The 17,140-nt window shown below is 40.1% G+C and overlaps 1 protein-coding gene across 1 annotated transcript in view; it reads left to right on the top strand.

Moving 5' to 3' along the window:
* The window catches only part of LOC132821363 (inner ear-specific collagen-like), a 35,936-nt gene extending 25,910 nt beyond the window's left edge, over window positions 1-10,026 (top strand). The window contains exons 4-5 of the mRNA XM_060833946.1: window positions 7,926-8,006; window positions 8,804-10,026. Of these exons, the coding sequence (XP_060689929.1) occupies window positions 7,926-8,006; window positions 8,804-10,026 (1,304 nt within the window). The remainder of the gene's footprint in view (window positions 1-7,925; window positions 8,007-8,803) is intronic.
* Window positions 10,027-17,140: the final 7,114 nt, after the last annotated feature.

Genomic DNA, 17,140 nt, shown 5'->3' with positions numbered 1-17,140 from the left:
TTTATCTGTCCCTTTCCATAGCTCAGCTAAATGTTCTCATAGGGCAGACGAGTGATGGATTATCACAACCAAATCTTTCACATATTTCTGCAACTCACCCTCATTATTGTTCTAGGCTTTGATTTCATGATGTTACAGTGGAAAAGGACATGGGTGGTATAAAATTTAGGAAAATAGATGGTGACATCTTGAAAACTGTCCATATTACAGAGGAGGAAGTGCTGGATGTCTTGAAACTCATAAAGGTGGATAAATCCCCAGGACCTGATCAGGTGTACCTAGAACTCTGTGGGAAGCTAGGGAAGTGATTGCTGGGCCTCTTGCTGAGATATTTGTATCACCGTTAGTCATAGATGAGCTGCCGGAAGACTAGAGGTTGGCTAACATGGTGCTACTATTTAAGAAAGTTGGTAAGGACAAGCCAGGGAACTAAAGACCAGTGAGCCTAACATTATTGGAGGGAATCCTGAGGTACAGCATATACATGTATTTGGAAAGGCTAGTGTTGATTAAGGATAGTCCACATGGCTTTGTCTGTATGAAATCATGTCTCACAAACTTGATTGATTTTTTTGAATAAGTAACAAAGAGGATTGATGAGGTTAGAGCAGTAAACGGGCGGCACGGTGGCACAGTGGTTAGCACTGCTGCCTCACAGCGCCTGAGACCCGGGTTCAATTCCCGACTCAGGCGACTGACTGTGTGGAGTTTGCACGTTCTCCCCGTGTCTGCGTGGGTTTCCTCCGGGTGCTCCGGTTTCCTCCCACACTCCAAAAATGTGCGGGTCAGGTGAATTGGCCATGCTAAATTGCCCGTAGTGTTAGGTAAGGGGTATATGTAGGGGTATGGGTGGGTTTCGCTTCGGCGGGTCGGTGTGGACTTGTTGGGCCGAAGGGCCTGTTTCCATACTGTAAGTCTAATCTAATCTAATCTAAACATGATTTACATGGACTTCAGTAAGGTGTTTGTCAAGGTTCCACATGGCAGACTGGTTAGCAAGATTAGATATCATGGAATTCAGGAAGAACTAGCCATTTGGATACAGAATTGTCTCAAAGGTGGAACAGGGTAGTGGTGGAGGGTTGTTTTTCCGACTGGAGGCCTGTGACCAGTGGAGTGCCACAAGGATCTGTGCTGGGTCCACAACTTTTCATCATTTATATAAATGATTTGGATGTGAGCTTATGAGGTATAGTTAGTAAGTTTGCAGATGACACTGAAATTGGAGGTGTAGTGGACAGCGAAGGTTACCTTGAATTACAATGGGATCTTGATCAGCTGAGCCAATGGGCTGAGGAGTAGCAGATGGAGTTTAATTTAGATAAATACGAGGTGCTGCATTTTGGCACAGCAAATCTTAGCAGGACTTATACACTTAATGCTAAGGTCCTCGGGAGTGTTGGTGAACAAAGAAACCTGGCAGTGCAGGTTCATAGCTCTTTGAAAGTAGAGTCACAGGTAGATAGGATAAGGAAGAAGGTGTTTGTTATGTTTTCCTTTATTGGTCAGACTTTGGAGGTCATGTTGCAGCTGTACAGGATATTGGTTAGGTCAGTTTTGGAATATTGCATGCAATTCTGATCTTCCTATCGGAAAAATGTTGTGAAACTTGAAAGGGTTCAGAAAAGTTTTATAAGGATGTTGCTAGGGTTGGAGGATTTGAGGGAGAGGTTGAATAGGCTTGGGCTGTTTACCCCTGGAGCATCAGAGGCTGAGGGGTGATCTTATAGAAGTTTATAAAACCATGAGGGGCATGGATAGGGTAAATAGATAAGGTCTTTTCCCTGGGGTGGGGAAGTCCAGAACTAGACGCCACAGGCTAGGGTGAGAGCCAGAGGGGGCAACATATTCACGCAGAGGGTGGTATGTGTGTGAAATGGGCTACCAGAGGAAGTGGTGGCGGCTGGTATAACAACAACATTTAAAAGGCATCTGGATGGGTGTATGAATAGGAAGGGTCTGGGGGGATATGGGCTGGGTGTTGGCAGGTGGGACTAGATTGTGTTGGGATATCTGGTCAGCATGGACGAGTTGGACTGTTTCTGTTCTATACATCTCTATGACTCTTTAACTAAATGCTCACCAATTTTCTTTCTCCTGTCAGCAAAGGTCTGTCAGGAGGAAAACAAAATGGAGGAATGGTTATTTGCCAAATCAGATTTGATCAAACTGGTATTGTTTTCTGAGTGAGGAATTTGATCTCCCTTACGTAAACTACATGGGTGGCTTGAAGATTTCTTCCATTATCTCCCTGGTATTATTTATGTCTATGAGATTTCTTCCAGTATTGCAACCCTTCAGAGAAGGTCCCATTATATAATCTCCACATTCAATACATCTGGTAGTATCTCATAATGTTGCACATGTTTACCGCCCCCCCCCCCCCCCCCCCCCCCCCCGCCCCCAAGCTCTGGTCTTCTCAACCCTGCTCTCTGGAAGTGGTGTCATCACATGTGGTATCATTGGAAAAGGAAGTACCAATCCCATCAATTTAAGATATTTCTTTTCATAATCTGTTCCAGAATATGTCAGTACCAAACCTTTGAGCTGAAAACAGTGTGGTTTTTGTCCTTAGTCAATGTTTCCAAATGGTCATTAGAAACTCATGAGGACTCATTTTCAAAAATTTGACTCTTATTTTCACAGGCACGTCCTATCAATGAGGAATGATACATGATACATAATTCCCCACAGCTTCATCCATGGCATTTCTGTCCTGCTTGCTGAGTTTGTTAGTTTGAACATGATACTCCAACTGCTCCACGATGCTTATTGGGTGGACTAACTAATTTGGCGTACTTTTAGTTCAGAGTCCTGATTGATATTTTCTCTAGTCAAAAGCCCCCTATTTTCCCCTTAAGTTTTTATATTTTTACTTAGAGAAATCAAATCCAAACTTTTCAGTAATGAGGTGCTTTTGTTAAATATTTTGTTCCTTATTTATCTTGTTTCGTCCTCTGAAAACATGTAGTTCTGTTTCCAACGTATTATCCCCAAAGTCTGGGCTAATGGCTTGATCCAGCACTTGACTCAATGGCTGCTCTTGCAAACTCTTTGTCCTTTTACCACACCAATCTGAATATCCTATCTTCGTTATGATTATCTTCCATGGTACAACTCCATGATATACATCATGGTTCTGGTGGGTATTTTTCCGGTGGGTATCAACACTAACTATTCGAGAGACCAGACAGCTATTTGGGACACTCCAGTGTCTGACTCTCAGGGGGTGGATACTTATATCTGAATATCATTTCAGATTTCCGGTGTTCCCGGATCATTTTTATTTTTACACTCTACTTCCCTTTTAGCCCATGAGTGAGATGAGTTTTGCCAAATTTCCCAGTCATGGGTTACCTCTCTCAATAATATTGAAGTATTAAAATGTTACGGATAGACATAAAAGATCCTCCAGTTCTCCCTTTGCCTGTACCTAACCAGTGACTAATTCTCATTAAGTGTTTTTCATCTTATTCTCTTAGTTGTTCAAGTCAAAATTTGCCTTTCACTATATTCAATTTGATATATTCAATTGAACTACACCCAAGTTGACTTGATTTAATTCTCATTCTAAGTGAGGATTCCATTCGTATCATTTTATCTCAATCAGGAGCTCTGGAGAAATGTTGATGCCCAATAAAGAAAATATTTCATAATATTTTCAAATCAGAAATTCCAGTGTGGTTGCAGGCATTACCCTATTTTGCTTGTTTGTTCTTTCTATTCGTTTTCTCAGGTCCTAAGGTCTAAGAGAGTTCTAAGGTCCACCACTTGTGTTTCAAGACAACCAGCATCTCCTCTTATGTAATATGGACATTTGTCAAGATGTCACCATCTATTTTCCCACATGCTTTATCTTACATGTCCTTCTCCACAGTAAACACTGATGCAAAAAACTCGTTTAGTAACTCCCCCATCACTGTGGCTACACACATAGGCTGCCTTGCTGATCTTTCAGGGGCTCTGTTCTCTCCGTAGTTACCCTTTTGTCCTTAATGTATTTATAAAAATCCTTTGGAATCTCTTTAACCCTATTTGCCAAAGCTATCTCATGTCCCCTTTTTGCCTTCCTGATTTTCCTTTTACGTATACTTCTATTGCCTTTATACTTTAAGGATTCACTCACTCTCTCCTGTCTATACCTGGCATATGTTTCCTCTTTTTCTTAACCAAAACATCAATTTCTCTAGTCGTCCAGCATTCCCTACACCTACCAGCCTCTCCTTTCACCCTAACAGGAATATACTGTCTCTGTACTCTCGTTATCTCATTTCTGAAGGCTTCCCATTTTCCAGCCGTCCCTTTACCTGCATGCATCTGCCCCCAATCGGCTTTCAAAAGTTCTTGCCTACTACCATCAAAATTAGCCTTCCTCCAAAGTTAGAACTTCAACTTTTAGATCCAGTTTATCCTTTTCCATCACTATTTTAAAACTAACAGAATTATGGTTGCAGGACCCAAAGTGCTCCCCCACTGACACCTCAGTCATCTGCCCTGCCTCATTTCCCAAGAGTAGGTCCAAGTTTTGCACATCCTTTAGCAGGTACATCCACATTCTGAGTCAGAACGTTTTCTTGTACACACTTAATAATTCCTCTCCATCTAAACCCTTAATACTATGGCAGTCCCAGTCTATGTTTGGAAAGTTAAATCCCCAACCATAACCACCCTATTATTCTTAAAGGTAATTGAAATCTCCTGACAAATTTGTTTCTCAATTTCCCACTAACTATTAGGTGGTTATATAATACAATCCCAATAAGGTGATCATCCCTTTTCTTATTTCTCAGTTCCACCCAAATAACCTCCCTGGATGTATTCCCAGGAATATTTACCCTAAGTACAGCAGTAATGCTATCCCTCATCAAAAACATCACTCCTCCCCACCCCAGTTTTGCCCCCACCCCCTTTCTATCCTTCCTATAACATTTCTATCCTGAACATTAAGCTGCCAGTTCTGTCCATCCCTGAGCCACGTTTCTATAATTGCTAAGAGATGAATTTTCTTTCCAATTTTATGCAGAGACATTTTGCAATAACTCCACAGAGGCCAGTATGCCATCACCAAGTACCCTTTATTTACACATGGAGAATCCTTGACACTGATCCAACTTCATCAGAGCCAACTCTCAGAGTGAACAGAAACTCTGATACTCCTATTTACATCTGTAAGCAAGGACTCTCTGATTGGACCAGGTTAACAACCTCAATCAGGAAACTCATATTCTATGAGGTTCACCTGGCTGACCTCTTTACAATCACTACATCCCTTGCCCTCTGAGTCTGAGGACATAGGCCAGCTCTTTCTGTTTTGTAGCTCCCCCTTGGGCTTTTTCGCACTGGGTCAGGTTCCTCCAATTCTGCCTTTGATCCAGGCAGTGTGTAGTGCACACAGAGGCTGTGCAATCTTGCACCAGGAGCTTCTCGGAAGAAATTCATTCTCTTCTGGCGGCAAATGTATTGAGGAGGTGACACTTGTGTCCATCTCGGATTCCAAAGTATTGTCAACATGGAAAGGGAAAAACATGGGAAATGCAGTTTGTTTTCACATCATTTGTGAGTTTGTAGCTTTCATATGGTCCACATGCTTGTTCAACACCATCCCACCTACAGGAACTTTATGCACCACTGGACCTGAGTCACATTGACCATGCCTTTTACCCATGCAGGGTCATTGCTGTGGTTCCTACACCAAACTTCATCATCTTTCATAAACTTTCTTTTCCACTTAGAGTCTTAGTGGAGTCATTGATACGATTTCATCCAGTGGAATGATGTCAGAAATCTTGAGCCCACCTCAAAGATGACTATTGCAAGCACATTTCTTCAAGAGCATGCTTTTCTCTCATCATCACTGAAATAACTCCACAGAAGCCAGTATCCCATCACCAAGCCCCTCTTCATTTACACATGGAGAGGACTTGACACTGATCCAACTCCATCAGAGCCGGCTGTCAGAGTGACCAGAATGCTTGACAGTTCTCTTTATGTCTGCCAGGGAGGGTGCCCTGATTAACTCAGATTAACAGCACCAGTCAAAGAACTCATATTCTATGAGCTCCACCTTGCTGACTTTTACAATCTTCCACATTTCTTTTGCATTAAATCCACAACAGCTTTTAAATATGCAGGATTAGACCACATGGGAATGATGATATCTGCTGGCTTGAAAGGACAGATACCAAAGGACAATCCTATAAAATACAGACACAAAGAAAAGACTTATACAAAAGTACTTTTCTCTGTCTTGTCTTTTTTCAACAGCAATCTCTGTTATTGTGGCACTCTCAAATTAATTTCTATGATCTCTGACTCCTACCTAAGTCTAATTTTTTCACAGTCCTTATTAGTACAGGCAGATAAGTAGAACTCTCCATGCTCTGTTATGTTTCAGGTTCTGGAATATTCACTTCTGGGATAAGCCTCTTCCCAGTTGGCCCAATCCTCTTCCTGGTTGGCTTGCCACTGAAAAATGTCATCCTTTTCTAGGTCTCATAGTTCTGGTCCATTATTCAATGGACTTATTTTCACTTCCTGTCAGCAAAACTGCCACAGTCTGACTAAATCATATGGCTGCTCTCTCATTAGAAAGAGATGGCTAGTAGTGGTTTAACCAGAGGGTCACCATGCTTCAGGTGATGGGAAAGGTTGAGAAAGAGAGTCCATCATGGTAATGTCACCAGATGCAGGAATTTAAGACATGCAATTGAGTCATTCTACATCGCAACCAGCCATTCAGACCCTTTATTGCATGACTAAACAATACTATGTCATCATAATGACATAGGTTGTTTAGCAGTTCCACAGTGCAAGGTCTGCCTCAGGCAGTTATTCCACCAACAGATCTCTACAGCATGGTTTTCGAGTTGGTGACCAAATTGCGCTACCTGTCTACAACACCAAGTCCTTTTTACAGATTGCTTATACACTTCTGTTGCTGTGAATGTACCGTAGCAATTTCTTTTTCGATGCCCAGCATGCAGAACCTCACCACAACCAGTTCATGAAAAAGAAATTAAAGCACAATTACATAATTTAGTGATTAGTACAATACAAAAAATAAGTGAATAAGCTTACAGAACCTTTGTGTGTGTTGTGTTTACATTAGGTTACGGTATTAATAATATCGAAGAGTATGGGGGATAGTACAGGAAAATGGAATGCCATAGATTATAAGGCATGATCCAGTTGAATGATGGAGCAACCCTGATGAACTGAATGATCTATTGTTTGTTGATTTCAGTTAGGGTGCTGCAATCAGCTCCAATCATAATGGCTACTCAGGAACCAATGCAGGAGAATGTTTCTATATGTTTATTGAATGGAAATAGAATTAGGCTTTCTTTGATGCCATCCATAGTCAAATACTCTGAAGTACACTTCTGAATAGTGCAAACTTGAATTGAGTTACTGATGAGCTATCATCCTTGTTATAGCTACTACAAAAGTCACCCATTCAGGAGAAAGGGAATGGAAAGACTGATGTGTGCTTTATATACTTCTTAAAGATGTTGACTTGAGGTAAAATTGACAGAGCTTTCTGTCTGTAGCTCAAGATGAATGATTGCAAGTTGACAGCCCCCTTTCGAAAGTAACCTGTTTATTATATCATGAAGTTAACGGAAAAGTTAATTGCGCAGTATGTAAAAGAGAGTCACCTATGTTGTTTTACCTAAGACCAATGTCAACCCCAGGCAATATACTTTACTGTCCTAAGTAAGATAATACATTTCTGCCTGTAACATATTGATTTTTAAAATATTCACCCTAAGTCTGTACCAGTTGTATTGTACTATTTTGCTGTAATTCTGTGTCCACCACTTAAATAATCTAACAAATATCAAGTAAAGTGTCATCACCGGGGCTGGTATTTTGAGATGTTGTTGTGCGTAATTTAAATTTATTTTTCTTTCTTCTAATTGCAGGACAGAAAGGTGCTCGAGGCCCAAGAGGCATGATGGGACTCAAGGGGATTCGAGGACGTAGGGGGTTCCGCGGACTTAGAGGTAAGTTGCAGAAATATTTAATTCTCAGTTGTATTTACACTTTTTATTTTCTTATCTTGTGAAACTCAGGAAAGGAGTTGTGCCTTACAGAGACAAGGAGTGAAAATCAAGTTGAAACAAACAACGTTGATTGATTTTCTTATTTGAGATCTGAGAAAATGCAGAGCCATACCTGTTTAGAAGAGGGGTGTTGAGACTGGAGCCAAATAAATCTGACACTGACAGTGTGTTATGTAGCAGAGTGGATAATGCATTGAGAATGCATTAATCTTCAAAGACATTAAAGATATCAGTAGATAGCATTTCCATTGGAATTCTCTCTTGCCCACCACTGCCAGCTAATATTTTGGTTATGATACTACCACCAAAACCTCTCTCTAAATTGAGTCTAATGCACACTTTTTCAAGGAACTGACTTTTGCTTCTCACCCACCTGCACACACTGGTCATAAGACATGGGCAGTGTATTATCTGGGTCTGTTGGCTTGTTAAGATGCTCAATTGTCCATATCCTTTCTATTTAAAGGGCAAGTGAGCTGCTGATTTCAGCGATTACCTGCCTTCTGATTTATGCAGACTGGGTCAGGGGTGGATGGAAACTGGGTTCTCTCACCACCAGTATATTTACGTTGCTCCCCCAACTTTCACTAAAACATGCCCTGCTTGGGGTGATAAATCCCAGCCCATAGCACAAATAAAGTATTTTCTTCTCTGATTATTTTTTATACATTTAACGTAATTTCATTAACTCATATCAAAATGTCTTCCATTAATAACTTTTCATATTTTGTTTCTAGGTCTAAGGGGTAACCCAGGTGCTAATGGACTGCCAGGTCTTAAGGGAAGTGCAGGTTTACCTGGCCAATGTCCAACTACTTGCCAGACATTAAAAGGAGATACAGGACCCAAAGGAGATGGAGGCTCCCATGGCCCAAAAGGGGAAATGGGTGAAATTGGTTTGACTGGGCCTGTTGGCAGCAAAGGCGAAACAGGAATCCCTGGACTGAAAGGGGACAAAGGAGATAAAGGAGTAAAAGGTCATCAGGGGGAACAAGGTATTTGTGACTGTGTGGATGGAGAGAAAGGTGAACATGGAAGTATTGGAGCCGCTGGACCACAGGGAATCAAAGGAGATCTAGGGCCGAAGGGTGAACAAGGAAAAAGAGGTGAACAAGGAGACAAAGGTGAACAGGGCAAAGAAGGTGAGATAGGACCACCCGGCCCATGTGTTCCTACTATCCAATCTGCATTCTCCGCTGGACGAAGTCCTGAAGAAGGCTTACCAAATCCATTTTTCCCGATACCATTCACTGTTGTTTTCTACAACATCCAAGGACATTTCAATCCTGCAGTTGGAGTTTACATTGCACCAGTCAATGGAACATATATATTTAGTTATCATTTGTCGATAGATGAAAATCCTGTTAAACTGGGATTATTCATAAACCGTAAATTAATTATCAAAACAGCTAACAAAGTTAGCAGGGATCACGTTTCCCAAACTTTAATAGTACACCTTGAAGCAGGGGACAAAATATGGTTACAAGTAAAGGATTCTAATTTCAATGGCATATTTGCAGACCAGGATACAGACAGCACATTCAGCGGCTTTTTACTCTATCCCGATTCCTGTTATCCAGCTATTTCCAGGGGAACAGTTCCAGGATTTTCAGGAGGTTCTGATTATTACAATCCTGACTTTAATAGTAAAAACCCAACACATTCTGAAGATGATGGCTCTGGTTCTGGCTCTGGCTCTGGCTACTACTCTGGTTCAGGGTCTGGCACTGGTTTTGAATATAGCTCTGGCTCCGGCTCAGGGTCTGGTTCCGGCTCCGGCTCCGCCTCCGGTTCTGGCTCCGGCTCCGGCTCCGGTTCCGGCTCTGGCTCTGGCTCTGGCTCTGGCTCTGGCTCTGGCTCTGGCTCCGACTCCAGCACTGGCTCCGGCTCTGGTTCTGGCTCTGGTTCTGGTTTTGATTCATATGAGCCCATGCCTACAAATGCCAGTAAAGCCCCATAATAGGAACAAACAGATTTTTAAATCCCGCAGGGACCCACAATCAAAAACTCAAGGCCACCAACCTCAAGGTGGCAGTTATCACTACAGTTGCATTTTCAACCATATTCACCAATTAAGCTAACTAGTTCATAAAGGAAGCATCCAAATATTGATTGAAGTAATTGTTAAATCATGAAACAAGGCTTGTAGTTCTTTGTTTATGTTGCACTGCGAACAAACCAATATTACAATTTGTTAACTAGGAATGAAAACATAGCATTTTTTCTCCCTTCTGAACTCTGACACATTTAACTTTTTCACACAAATTTGGGTATCTAAAAACAAGATACATTTCAGGTATGACATATATGCTGTTAATTCCTGTGTTTGATTCCTTCACATGCTACTTTTGAACTAGGCCTTTACCTCATTAACTGTGCAAGCTTAGTTATTAGATAGTGTCAGTATAAATCAAGAATCTGGATCCATTGCTACATCAAAAATTTTTCATCCTAAATATGTGGGTAGGAAGTATGGTTCAGACACAGCTCAGCCTACCTAGGTCACGTCTTTTTCAGAGAATGTACCAATTAGAATAAAAATCTGAAAATGTATGTTGTTTGTTTTGGTTTCTCTCAAATTAGCTCTGTCTTTTCTTAATCACATGAACATGAAAATGTATTGCACAACATATTTTAATTTTCCTGTTTGTTTTTTCAATGGGAGTTGAAACACTGGAACAGACTGGACTTGGAAAGCCTATTTTTGCCAAACCTAGATTTTAATCAAAACAAAAACAGAAATTGTTGGAGAAACTCAGCAGGAGAAAGCAAAGTTAATGTTTGGGTTCTGATGATCCCCTTTCAGAACTTCAAAGTCTGCAATTTGATAGTCTTTGCAGCTCATCACCAATGGTCTTCAGTTGACTTTCACATCAAATGTCTAGATTAGAGATGTACTGGAAAAGCACGGCAGGTCAGGCAGCACCTGAGGAGCAGGAAAATTGACGTTTCGGGCAAAAGTCCTTCATTAGGAATGAAGAAGCTCCACTCTAATCTAGACTCTGATTTCCAGCATCTGCAGTCCTCACCTTTGCTTCTCACATCAAATGGCTGATGTTATCAGCCATAATCATCTGCTTTAGCTGACTATTCTGAACATTCACCGTACTACAGTTGAAATAATTATACATTTTTTTTGTTGCATCATTTTCTCTATTCTGTGATTCAAACTATCTGCCTTATATAATTGGATTAGCAATTTCTCCATGTCCAGCTAGTTGGTTTGCTTAAAGATCTTGAATATCTGAATAACATTGTTCTCAGTCTTTTCTTGTATCAACAAATTCAATTCTATAGTTAGATATCCAATGAGTGGTTGAGTATTTAATACCTAGATATTGGATGAATTGCACTATTTTAAGTGCTACAAAGTCATTCCTATAGCACAATGATTAACCTACAGACTAATACAGATTGAAAAGAAACAATGCCCTGGATAGTTTCACCATCAGCATCTGTGATTTATGTTCTATGTGTTATGGAATACACCAAACACCCACAAAATATATTCAGAGGATAGTTGAGACCCTAATTTTTCTTTATTTTAAGGGTAATTGTAAGGTGTTGTGTTTCAGATGCAATTCAACTGGTCAAACTACCAGATTTGAAACAAAATACATTTTGTTAAGTTATAACAAAAGAAAGAACGAATTGGAAAACCTTAACTCTATTGGGAAACTTAACAGAATAATACATTATTTTAGTACTAGAAAGTAAGTGTTCCAATATAGTAAACATACCCTTGGAAAAAAACAAGCTCAAAAGAATAGATTGTCTCAAAGACAATTCTCCAGTTCAAGAAGAAAGAGTAACAGGCAGAGATATAATGCAGTTTCCATCCATACAAGCTATTACACCATAAAAAAAAAACTCTAGTTGAAATGGTCTTATTCCACAGGTCAAAAAATAAAGATTCATCCCTGTTACTGTCAACAGCAACCTGAAGATTGTTCACTGAGGTTTGACTGTCACCCTGATTCACTTTAAAGTTCATTTGGCACGGTTGTACTTGATTCTTGTCTGCATTCACTGATTTGTTGTCAAAAACATTAACATATTCACCTAGAGTGTTTCTTAAAAGGCACATCTAGATGCACATAATCAAAATTCAGACACCTAGAACTCAAAATGAAACTAAAATATCCTTCTTAACACACACAATATAAGAATATAAATCAACTTTAAAGCTTTACATGGTTCTGTACACTTCAGGACCCAAATTTCCATATAATAATTTCATGAACCTTCTTCAGAAAACATCTCCCCTTTCCTTTCCTTTCCTTCCTTCCTCCAATACTCTCCTTGCCTCCTGCCCTCGATTACTCTGAAACCCATTCCTGAATTCTGTTCTTCTCTTTCCTTCCCTTTTTAGATTTCCTCTTTCCTGACAATTTCTCATCTCTTCTGCACTTATTCTTCCCTTTGCCATAATATTAAGTGAATATTTTCAATTTGATTATGTAAATAGTAATCAATAATATTATGTAAACAACATAGACACAAGCAACTGATATGTCATAAAAACAGAAGAAATTGAAGCAGGAGTAGACCATTCAGTCTTTGAGCTCACTCTACTAGTAAATAAGATGATAACTGATGTGGTCTTAGCTAAACTTATCTGCAACTCCCCCATAACACTTGACTTCTTATCAATCAAAGATCTATCTAAGTGAGCCTTGAATGTATTCTGAACATTAAGAACCCTCTAAAAGAAGGAATTCCTCTTATCTCCACATTAAATGAGAGACATCTTATTTTAAAACTGTGGCCACTAGTTCTAGATTATCCCATGAGGGAAAGCATTCTCTGAGCATCTACCCTATAATGCACCTTCAGTATTTTAAATATTTTCTTAAGATAACCTTTCATTCTTCTAAACTCCAGTTGATGTAAGCCAGGCTTGCTCAACATTCCTTCGTAAGACATCCTTTCGTCCCAGGATTCAGCCTCGTGAATCTTCTAAATTACCTCCACTTAAGCTTATGCCTCCCAAAATAAGATGGCCAAAATCTACACTCTATATGTGCTCTCACCAGTTGCAGGATATCAACCAAATATCTCTGCAGCCAGTTCCTTTGAAGCCCTAAGATTCAACCTATCAGGTCTAGAAGATTTGTTAAGCTTAAACTCCATTAGTAGTCCCATCACTTTTTCTCTAGTAATAGTAATCATTATAAGATCCTCCCTTTAGTCTGTACATATTGAAGTTTGACTGAGAGTCAGACTCACATAAAAAGATTATGTGAATCTTTACTTTTGTTGATACAATTGCAGAAACAATTAACAGCTTTTTGAGGTCCTAATAATGTGAATGTTTCTTCTGTGATCTTTTCTTCAGTTCCTTGATGATTATTTGTCATGATAAAGAGGTATCAGGTGCTTGTAGCTCCTATTACTTATATTTAAAACCCTGTTTGCTTAATATTTTAAAGGCCTGTAGGCTTAAAGAAAATTATGAATGAATATTTTTAAACAGTGAACCCCCCCCCCCACAATTGTAAAGAGTGTATGCTGGATGAATGGACATATGGTGCTGTGAGTTGGCATGAAGAATATGAGGGGTGCCTTGGTTGAATGTGGGACATAATCTGGCATAGAAAGAGCCTGGGTAAGACTTTTTAAATTTACTTTTCAAAAGCTTCCTGAATCAAGAACATTGCTGTCAATTCCTCTGAAGACCCATGAACCACAAGTCATGGGAAAGCTACCTCAACTCCATGAAAATTGCAAGAGGAAGGGATTGACCTCAATAGACCCACCCAGATCAGGCATATAGGGGCATGGGTTGCTATTTCTTCTCTTGCCCCATGCCATTGGAAATAGGAACTCCTAGAATGGGAGTGACAATTCTGGATTGTGGTTTGTATTCCAACTCCGAAATGTTTGGTCTGCTGTCTTTCTGACTGCCCTCAGACAGATGTAAAAGTAATCCCAAGGCTCTATTCTCCCATTGTCTTGAGAATTTGATTTACAAAGGAATAAAGATGGTATAGCAAGGCATTTTCAGATTTTCTGAAGTGGAAATGGAGACTCTGGTGCAAAAGGTATTTTGGGCTTCTTAGAGATATTAAGTGCAAAGGAGGGAATTCATACTGATATATTTTTGGGTTTGGGATTCATTATAAAACCCAAGTAAGAAAATTGTGGGCAGCACGGAGGCTCAGTGGTTAGCACTACTGCCTCACAGTGCCAGGGACCCGGGTTCGATTCCAGCCTTGGGCGACTGACTGTGTGGAGTTTGCACATTCTCCCTGTATCTGCATGGATTTCCTCCAGGTTCTCCGGTTTCCTCCCCAAAGGTTCCAAAGATGTGCACTTTCCATGAATTGGTCATGCTAAATTGCTAATAGTGTTCAGGGATGTGTAGTACTTAGTAGACTAAGCACATTAGTCAGGGATAAATGTAGAGTAATGGGGCATGGGCTTGGGTGGGATACTGTTCCGAGAGTTGGTGTGGAAGGGTCTGTTTCCACACTGTAGGGATTCTATATAAAAAAAAATTATTGATGGGGCATAACCTTACTGATAAAAAGGACAATCATTAATTTACCTTGGGAACTAACAGATTTGACTAGGCAACTAGAGATTGGTATTATTATTCCTCTTGTTGAGATATGGAATTGTACAGCCTTTCTGTGGATCCTGGTTCTTATTGGTTCCTTAAACCTTGACTTACAACGTACTGAAGCTGGCCTCTTGACTCATGATATGCAATGATATTTTAACTTAGTGAACTCAATTCTAACATATATGCAAAACTCCTTTGCACCCTTAAGACTTCAACTATGAATTTGCAGTATACGTTAACGCTTGTAGATGCAGCTAATTCATGAAAGATTTTTTTCTCTCAATCAATTGCTGAAGTGCTTTCTAACAGCAGCTTCCTAACAGAAATGTTTTACTTTCATTTTCTCTTAAGATCTATTAATCTAATACCTATACTTAAATTTCTTACAACAAGTCCTTAAACTAGTCCTAAATTTCTTACAGCAATTCCTTTAGGTTTCCTGCGGCAAATCATAGAATTCTTACAGTGGAAAAAGGGACCATTTGGCCTTTTCTGCAGTAAACCTATGAAGAGCAACTTAATCAAATCCCACTCCCACCACCCTATCCCTACAACCTCACATTTACCATGTTTGATATATCTGTACATCCCTGGACACAATGGGCCAATTAGCACGGCCAGCCCACCTAACCTGCACATCATTGGATTGTGGGAGGAAACCAGAACACCCAGAAGAAACCACACAGACACAGGGAGAACGTACAAATTCAACACAGACAGTCACCCAAGGTTAGAATCAAACCAGAGTCACTGGTGCTGTGACAGCAGTGCTAACTACTGACTTCTTTAACCTTTGCCAATAACACTTAAATTGGTAATATTCCTGGCCACTATTAACCTAATTTTCTCTCTTGACATAAACTCTCTACCGCAAGTGTCCTCTTCTGAAGTGCTTCTCTCTGGCTATGCAAAGAGCCCTTAGGAGTCTCTTAGTTTTATATCCTTTTCACTGACAGCTTTCAATGTGCAAGCTGCTGTTGCACAGAAAGGAAAATATCTCCTTTTGGGGGAGTCTTCTATCCCATCTGAGGCACTATTCCTAGATCTAACCCCCTACTATTCTCTAAAACTTGGCCTTTCAGTCCCTTTGACACCTTCCCTGGTATTTCCCAGAAATGGTTATCTGAGACTGGGCTACACCACTTCTTCTTGGGACTGCCTTTAATGTAGCAGTGGTCACCGTTTGATTCTGGCACTGCTGGGATGACAAAACTGCCAGCTAATCAGAGTAGTTAATTACAGAGGATGGGATGCAGCAAACATTTTATTAATTGGCACCGGTAGGACCAAAGGTGTGTTGATTGATCAAATATTTTGGTTAATCAAGAGATCTACATAATAAATGTAAAGCCACACACTAAGTGATAGAAGCATAATGCATGAGGTATACACATCACTATTTTACTTTATTTACAGCATAACACACTTAAATAATGAAGCAACTTTGCCTTAAATAAAACTTACCAGCAGAGAACCTTCTCACTCACACCCTCAACTGACTATTTGGACATTGCAGAGATCATGATAATACAGTAAACTTCCAGTATTTTATGTGTATGATATTTACTGGTTTATCAAGTATGCCGATTCATAAGGTGCTTGTAAAAAAAGTTTGCTGCAGTTGTGGAGTTCCTTCATCCTGTTTGTTTTTTATAGATGACCACCACCATTAACAACTGAATGCAATAGAACCTCACAGCTTTGATTTGATCCATTTGTTGTGAGATTGCTTGACTCCCCAACTGCTTCTGCTGTTTAGTGTAAAAGTTATTCTCTGGTGTTGTTTCCCCACATTAGCACTTCATTTTTAGGCATGTCTGGTGCTCTCCTGTACTTTTCATTGAAACAAGTTTCATCATGGCTTAATGTTGATGGTAGAGTAGGGGACATGCCAACCCATGAGATTGTAGATTGTAGTTAATTACAATTCTGCTGCTGTTCATGGCCAGTGGAGTCTCATGAGTGCACAGTTTTTCATCGCCAAATCTATTTTGAATCTATCCCAGTTAGTTTGGTAGTAGTATCCCAAAATGCAGTGAACCATATTATGAGTATGAAGTCAGGATTTTATCTTCACAAAGGCTGTGTGGCAAAAATTTCTACGAATGTTGTCATGGATAGATGCATCTGCAACAGATAAATTAATGAAGACAAAGATAGGTTTTGTCCACTTTCCGATTTCCTCACCACCTACCTCAGGCCCAATTAGGCTGGATCCAGCCGCTTTGGTCACTAGTGATGCTCCCAAGCCTGTTGATAGACATTGATGTCTCCCAGTGTACATTCTGTGCCTTTGCCATCCTCACTATTAGTTCCAAGTGATGTTCTATGTGGGGGAATACTGAGTTATCAGCTGAGAGAGGACATCATTGGTTATCAGCAGGAGCTTTTCTTACCAATTTTTGTCATGATGCCATGACACCTGGTCGTGTCAAAAATTAATACTGAGCATTCTCAGGGCATCTCCCTCCTGACTTTCTCCCATAGTACCATTATCTCTATGTGG

Source organism: Hemiscyllium ocellatum, chromosome 13 (assembly GCF_020745735.1).
Source record: "Hemiscyllium ocellatum isolate sHemOce1 chromosome 13, sHemOce1.pat.X.cur, whole genome shotgun sequence".
NCBI classification, from domain to species: domain Eukaryota; kingdom Metazoa; phylum Chordata; class Chondrichthyes; order Orectolobiformes; family Hemiscylliidae; genus Hemiscyllium; species Hemiscyllium ocellatum.
The sequence above is the reverse complement of the archived record's forward strand: the minus strand, read 5'-3'. Positions and strand labels throughout refer to the sequence as shown.